The sequence below is a fragment of the Nematolebias whitei genome, chromosome 9 (assembly GCF_014905685.2).
Source record: "Nematolebias whitei isolate Nwh7 chromosome 9, NemWhi1, whole genome shotgun sequence".
NCBI classification, from domain to species: Eukaryota; Metazoa; Chordata; class Actinopteri; order Cyprinodontiformes; family Rivulidae; genus Nematolebias; species Nematolebias whitei.
Genome location: NC_056506.1, coordinates 27,628,334 through 27,636,079, shown reverse-complemented (window position 1 = coordinate 27,636,079; position 7,746 = coordinate 27,628,334). Strand labels below are relative to the sequence as shown.

Below are 7,746 nucleotides of genomic sequence, written 5' to 3'. Positions count from 1 at the left end.
GGGCTGCTGCATTCTGGACCAGTTGTAGTCGTGCAATGGAGGTCTGACTGATACCAAACAGGAGTGAATTGCAGTAATCAAGCCTAGATGTCATGAATGCATGTATTACTGTCTCCAGGTTCTTTTTGGACAATATGGGCTTCAGTTTAGACAGCAGCCTCAGCTGGAAGAAGCATGATTTTACAATCATGCTTATGATTGACAGATAGATAGTTTCTTTGTTTTCAGCTGATTTGTTGTTTGAGAAGTTGTTAAACTGAATCCTTTTTATGTCCCTGGTCAAAGTTCTGTTCCTTGTGTTTGCTGACCAGAGCTGAAGTTTTCTGTCTGTGGTGAAAACCTTGAAAAATAAATCCTCCACTAAGCATGTAGTAAACAAACGCATGCTTTCTTCACATGTTGTTTGCAGTCGTTGCAGTGACAGAATGAAGACAAAGGAAGAGGTGAAGCTCATCAACCAGGGCCTGGAGGATGAGATGGTAAATATCACTTTTTAGTTATGTTTTAAAGTCTGCTCTTGTTTCTTTTGGAGCAACACGGTGGTCTTTTTAAACAGTTGTCAGGTAGAGTGAATGGAGACGGGACGGAGCCACAATCTGACAAAATCTTGACAGTTGCTGTGGTGGAGGCAGGGTGAGGCAGGGAGGAGGAGGGGGCGACCTTAGCATTTCCTTACAGGTCAGCTCTGAGACGTAAAATATCCTGTTTCAATTCAATTCAGTTTATTTATATAGCACCAAGTCACAACAGAAGTCATCTCAGAGCACTGAACAGAAACATTCATATATAAAAAATAACATTATTTGTCTGAGGAGCTGACTGCTTTGAATTGAACTCCATCACAGACTTTCATCTTGATCAAGCATGAAGGCAACATTGGAAAGGAAAAACTCCCTCATGAGGAAGAAACCTTTAGCAGAACCAGGTTCAGGACAAGCGGCCATCTGCCTCGACCGGCTGGGTTTGAGAAGAACAGGAAGGCGGAACAGATACACAATGGCAGGTCGAGAATCACGTGAAGCTAGAAATAGTATCAAATGTAAACTATTCATTTGTAACAATTTGTTTAAAGAAATGAGGTCAATTTGTCCTCCAGTAGTCTAAGCTTAAGGCAGCATGACAAGCCGACCCTAACTATAGGATTTATCAAAAAGGAAAGTCTTAAACTGGACAATGTGTCAGCCTCATGGACAGAAACTGGAAGTTGGCTCCATAAGAGAGGAGCCTGATAACTGAAAGATCTTCCTCCCATTCTGCTCTTGGAAAATCTATGGATCGTGAGTAAACCTGCAGTCTGAGAGCGAAGTGCTCTATTAGGAAAATGTGGAACGGTAAGTAGGGATGCACAATATTAGATTTTTGGCCGATATGTTAAAACTTATTTGACTGATAACCGATACTGATATTTTATATACTTTCCTTTGTCAGAACATAGCCCTCTTATTTAGGCTTATTTGCTACAAATATTGTGTAACAGCTGTAAGAGCTGGTGACATATATTCAGTAACAGCCATTCAGTAACTAACCCTAACCCTAGCACTTTAACTTATATTAAATGAAAAGTGTTAAATGTTATTTGTTTGCATGAGTCACCTGCAATGCTGTCCCACTTGTTGAGGCTTGTTCAGGGTTTCTAGCTGCAGTGTGGGATCCTCTGCACTCTTGTGCCTTTTTAAGTTCAAAGTTTTTGTCTATCCATTGTGCCGTAAGACTAATGGGTTAGACTAATGCTAATGGTGCTATCACAACATCCAAATGTCTGTGGTAAAACTCACCCAAGTGCTATCGGCTATTAGCTTCTCAATGACGTCGGAAATGACGGCTTGTAACTCGGGTAAGGTTACGTCGGAAAAATATCTCTGACTGGGAATGATGTATCGAGGCTCAGCGTAGTCCAAAAATCTTCAGAATCCGACATCCTCAACAACAAAAAAAACTTTCACATTGCTGACATTTTGAATTTTCCTCTCCATCGTGAGATCAGGTAGGCGCACGTGACGGGGGGGGGGGGGGGGGGGGTGTGTTTGGGGGGGGGGGGGAGAATTTGGTTTGGTAGGCGGAGTGCTCCTTTCTGTTGATGGAGTGGGGCACCCTACAGCTTTGACAAAAAAATGTTTCTCCCCTTTATTCAGCGCATCGTACAAAATGGTGTCGTATATTAACATGATCATGCACCTGTGCAGGAGGTTTGGGGTTACCGGCTCTGTCAGTGGAAGATGATCCTGGTGGGTGTGGGGGTCGTCTGCTCCGGTGGTCTTTTACTACTGCTGCTTTACTGGCTACCTGAGTGGAGAGTCAAGGGAACATGCACACGCACCTCGCTGAAGGACGCTCACATTCTGCTGCTTAGGACAACTGTAAGGAACCCCCTCTGTGTTGATACGTTTTGTACTTGTATTTGTAATTTCTTAAACACTTGTAGTTCTTTCATGCAACCAAAAAATGAGTAATTAAATGATGCTGGTGACACCTGTAAATAACAGATGTTTCTTCTATAGAGCTTGATTTAACCTGCTGTGTTCTGTGCACGTTTAGACTTTCTAATGTATTCACTAGTTTCAATCATTTACTTCTGATTTATTGTACATCCAAAATTTGTTGTAAAATTATTTTTCTGATTTCCACAGGATGAGTTCAGGCAGTGGTTTCGAGTCAAAGTGTGTGTGATTCTGGCGCCAGGAAGAAAACCTTTTGATTTGGATTCACTGCACAAAACTCAGCTACAAAATGGAGACATGGACCATAATGTGTGCTTCGTGCACCAAGAACATCATGAAAAAATTTATGGTCACCATGTTCGGGTAAGCATGCGTGTTATGAAATTTATTTTTTGTACTTAATGAAATAATCAAATTATGCAAACAAAACCAGCAAATTCAAAAAAGTTCAAGACAAAAACAACTGGACTTTATTTATAACTGAAGAGGTTTCGGTTTTCATCTGAGGAACTTTCTCAATTCAAAGAACAGAGTGTGGAGTTCGATTTAAGGCACCCACATACTCGGGCGTACCGTGTGTACTCTGTGAGCCGCACGAACTCTGCGCGTACTGTCTGCAGACGGTTGAGACTTCATACTCGAGCGTACATCCTGATGGGCTGCAGCCCACCTCTGCAGGTAAGGGGTGTTTACCTCCAGGATAAAATGAGGTCGCCAAGTGGTCATTTGCTGACACACCTACTGGATTGATTGACATGTCGTGTTGCAGATCTGACTCGTGGAGAAAAAGTAGAGGCAGGGCGGCTCAGGAGCAGCAGCAGCAGTGTTCTGTGTTTATATTGTAGTATGACATATATGTGGGGACCTTTATAAAGCTGAGCTAAGCTAGATACACATGCAGATTTCCCTTTCACTCCTCACAATAGGGGTTCTTTAGGGTCTTTGTTAGACTCTGACACACAGATGGGCAACTCTGGTCACATGGATGAAATTCCTGATAGGTGTGAAAATTAATGGGTTTCAGTTGTAAAGCTGCATTTTAAGGTTTTGAAAGTTAAAACCTGAGACCTCTTCCTCTGTTTAAATATGGTTTCTGTCATTTTACATAAATGGCTTCCTTCACCCCTCGGATGAGCTCTAAGCTCCTCGGATGAGACGCAAAACTTCACAAATAAAGTCCACTTGTTTTTGTCTTGAACTTTTTTGAAGTGTTCAGACCCCCTGAAAGTTTTACAGTTTTGTTATGTAGCAGCTTGAATCTACATTCGTATAACTTTATTTTTTCTCAGCGGTCTACACTCATTATCCCATAGAGACAAACCAATTTTTGTTCTATTTTGTAAATTTATTAAGAAAACCCTGAAATATTACATTTCCATAAGTATTCAGAGTTTTTACTTTGCACTAAATTGAAGCACCTTTGGCAGCAGTTCTGGCCTCTGGTCTTTTGGGGTTTGATGCAACAAGCTTTGTGCACCTGGATTGAGGTCACTACTCAGTGGGGGCCATTAGTCAGTGGCGGCTCCAGAAATTTTTTTCAGCAGGTGCTAAGGGGAGGCTAAGCATTTTACTGTGGGTGCTATGAAGGTTATTTTTCTTCCCTAGAGTTATCAACACAAACACAAGCACACGTGCACGCACACACACACACACACACACAGGTGCACTGAAAACTCTGACATCAGCAGTCACCAATACAGTGGATAGTGAATAATGTGGTACATTAAATTACCTTTGTTAGCTGAATCCTGTTTCTCACTGTGACTGCGCTGTGCGATTCCCTGACAAGCTGTGTAGCGCAAACTTTCTACAACACCCATCATGTACCTCCGGTTCTCCTGAACCAATGCAGAATGTCCTTTGTCGAGCATGTTGGGGAGTTTTGATCCACTCGTTTGTTTAAACTTGAATTCACTCCACGCTTCCATTGCAAATTTGTGTCCGGCGCTTTCATGATGGCTCTTCAATGACGCTGCTGCTTTCCGCCAGTTGTTAAAGCCGAGCGCGGTAAATGCTGGCTCAAGATGGAACCTGTGTCCTCCTTTTAGAAAATGCCGACAAGCAAAACAAAACACGGCATCTTTACTCACGCTGTATTCTAACCACAAATATTGATCGAGCCAGCCTTTACTAAAACTTCTCTGTTGCACTCCAAACAAGCGTGATGGGTATTTTTGCAGAAGTGGTCGTCTTGGTCCATCTTGAGGACTTCTGCTTAGATCTTCTAGCTGTCCAGTGCTAACACTGTTAGCATTCTCAGCAGCAGTGGAAGGATAACTGCACAGTTTATCTTCTTCATCCAGATTAATATTTCTTTGTTGGTCGGACTCTGCTTCCAAAAAATGCATCCTTCTCAAATTCCATCCGTGGAACTTTTGGTTGCAAAAAACGATCCATATTTGCGCAGCGTGTTCCTCTCAATTGCTTCCCGGAAGTAATAATACGCAAAGTTCAAATCAGGTTGAATTATTTTTTTTATTTTTATTTTTTACTGAAATTAGAATGGTTGATTCTTTTTATATATATTTGTCTTTAGAAGAAAATGCCACAACTACATATTTAAAATATTAAATTAGATGAAGAAAAAAATCTAAATATTTCCTGGGGGTGCTATGGAGGTGCTATAACTTTTCTAGGGGTAGCTATAGCGCCCCCTAGCGTCCCCCTGGCGCCGCCACTGCCATTAGTGGAGTCCAGTCTCCAGTGATGTTTGATAGGGTTCAGGTCATGGCTCTTGCTGCGCAACTCAAGAACTTTCACAGGCTGTCGCTAAGCCACTCCTGTGCGTCTTCTCTGAGTATTTTGGATCATTGTCATGCTGGAAGATGAAGCTTTGGTCTGTCCTGAGACACTGAGCTCTGTGGAAAAGACTTTCATTGTATCTCTGTACAATGATCTTAACCCTGACCAGGTCTTTAAAGTACTCATTGTGCCAAATTTCTCACGTTTAGGACTTATGGAGGCCACTGAAATCTCCAGAACCTTAATTTCTTCAGAAATGTTTTTGTTCTCTTCCTCAGGTCTGTCCGTTGCAACATTTTTTTGTCTGAGCTCTACAGGGAGTTCCTTTGACTTGGTTTGGTTTCTGCTCTGATTGTTGGCTGGAGGTCTTTCATTGAGCGATGTGCTTATCCAAATCATGTCCAATAACTTAATTTAAAACAAGTGAATTTGAGTCAATGTGTAGAGGCATCAGAGTAAAGCTTTAAAGAACTGGTAGCTAAATTTCAAGTGTTGTCTGTCTTAAAAGTGTTTTTTTTCCCTCTGCTTTGTAAATTTACATTATATAAATGTCTGACTGTAGATTATAGAGTAAAACAGTAATGTAAATAATTGCAGCATCAAGCTGCAACAAAACAAAATGGCAAAACAGAAGGGATTCTGAATCCTTTCTGAAGACGATGTTTCACAGACGAGTTCAGCTTTAGGCTTTTCAGTGTCTGTCAGTGACCATGTTCAGAGCGACCTGGAGTTAGTTTTGAAGCACGTCTGTTAACTTATAAAACTGTCAACATCTGATCTCCTCACTCTAATGTCGTCCTCTTAGATAAAACACTTCACTCACCACACCACCAGATACTTCTGGAATGAGGAGATGCAGAACTTTGAATTATACCAGTAAGTAAAGTTCTCATTGTAATGGTCATTGACCATCAATTTGGCAGCCTAGAATTCATTAACAAAAACTGAACTGTCACTACAGGATGGATTATACATTTACACACAGATGCTCCCAAATATACTCGTGTACATCTTTTTTTTTGTTTGTCCTGTATGGTTCTTGTGACTGTAACTGATATAAAACATTGAGTTAATAATATAATAAATGAGACACTTTGATCAATTACAGTGGGTTTCAAAAGTAGACATCCACCTGTAGACAATCTGTCAAATTATTTCAGTAGGTCTGTTTGGATAACCCCCACAATCCACATTAGAGCAACACCTTTCAGGGCTACTACTAAGCATTAAAATCAGAGAAACACCCACAAGGACAAAGATAACCCTGATGAAGCTGCACAGTTTTTTTTTTTTTACAGAGAATGATTTGGCCAAAGAACCACTAAAAATCTGACAAACCTGAAAAGACTTGATGCTGCTTCAAAAGAAGGTTTTACAAAGTATTTTTTTAGGGGAGTGAATAGTTACACGTGTTCAGGTTTTTGGATTTTTTTTTTTCCAATATATGATCTACATCTTCACAATGGTATTTATGCACAATGAAAATATAAAATTGAGTCAAAATTCTTGTACAATTCCAGGTTTTAAGGCAACAAAACAAGAGACGGTATGAATGGGGTAAAATTATTGTAAATAAATAGTGTTGAATTTGAACAACTGGTTGTGTTTCAGTGCCTCAATAATAAATCCTGTTTGATTATTGAGAAAGTGCACAAACATACAGTGCTTATAAAAAGTACTCACCCCTTTGATATTTTGTGCTTTTATTGCTGACAAAACAATCAAGGTCAATAAAAATGAGGTGTTGGCAGCAATTTTAAACGGTATGTTTTCAATGCCAAAGTGAAATCAAATTTCTAAGGTGTAATATTAAATAAATAAAAACGTGATAAATATTCCCCCTCTTCACATCAGTATGCAGCACAAACACCTTTGGCTGCAGTCACAGCTCTAAATCTGTGTGGATAAGTCTCAGTTACTGTAGTCCTGCATAAAACTGCTCAAACTCTGTCAGGTTGTGTGGGAACAACCCCTTTTTTAAGTTGAGCCATAAAGTCTCTGTTGGATTCATGTCTGAGCTTTAACTCGGCCTCTTTAGAACATTCACCTTTCTGTCTTTAAACCATTACCGTTTAGTTTTTGCTGAATGCTTCAAGCCCGAGTCTTGCTGGAAAATAAATCTTCTCTCAAGCAGAAGTTCTTTTACAGACAGCATCAGATTGTCCATTCATTTTACCCTCTAACTTTACTAGCCCTCCAGGGCTGGCTGCCAAGAAGCATGACCATAGCATGATTATTCCACCACCATGCTACACTGTGGGGATGGGGCGTTTAAGATGGTGAAAATTTGAGTTCAGTAGCCAAAAAGCTCCAATTTGGTCTCATCGGCCCACAAAACTTCCTTCCACTTGACCATGGAGTCTTCCACATGCAGTTTGTAAACAGTAGTCAGTATTTAATTTGAGTTTCCTGCAGCACTTTCACTTTACTTTCCTCCTTTAGAAATTAGACTAGTGAAGAATCTGGGCAACAGGTGGACCCACAGTACCTCCATCTCACCTGCTGAAGCTTGTAGCTCCTTCAGAATTATCTTGATGGCCTCTCTCATGCACCCCCCCCCCCCCCC

At 40.7% G+C, this 7,746-nt stretch overlaps 1 protein-coding gene across 1 annotated transcript in view; it reads left to right on the top strand.

Annotated features, from left to right (window-relative positions):
* Nucleotides 1–7,746, top strand: part of LOC119414192 (probable cation-transporting ATPase 13A3) — a 46,664-nt gene that overhangs the window by 5,909 nt on the left and 33,009 nt on the right. Inside the window, exons 2-5 of the mRNA XM_037681292.1 lie at nt 410–479; nt 2,184–2,357; nt 2,628–2,801; nt 5,986–6,056. Coding sequence (XP_037537220.1) covers nt 426–479; nt 2,184–2,357; nt 2,628–2,801; nt 5,986–6,056 — 473 coding nt within the window. The 5' untranslated portion in view covers nt 410–425. The remainder of the gene's footprint in view (nt 1–409; nt 480–2,183; nt 2,358–2,627; nt 2,802–5,985; nt 6,057–7,746) is intronic.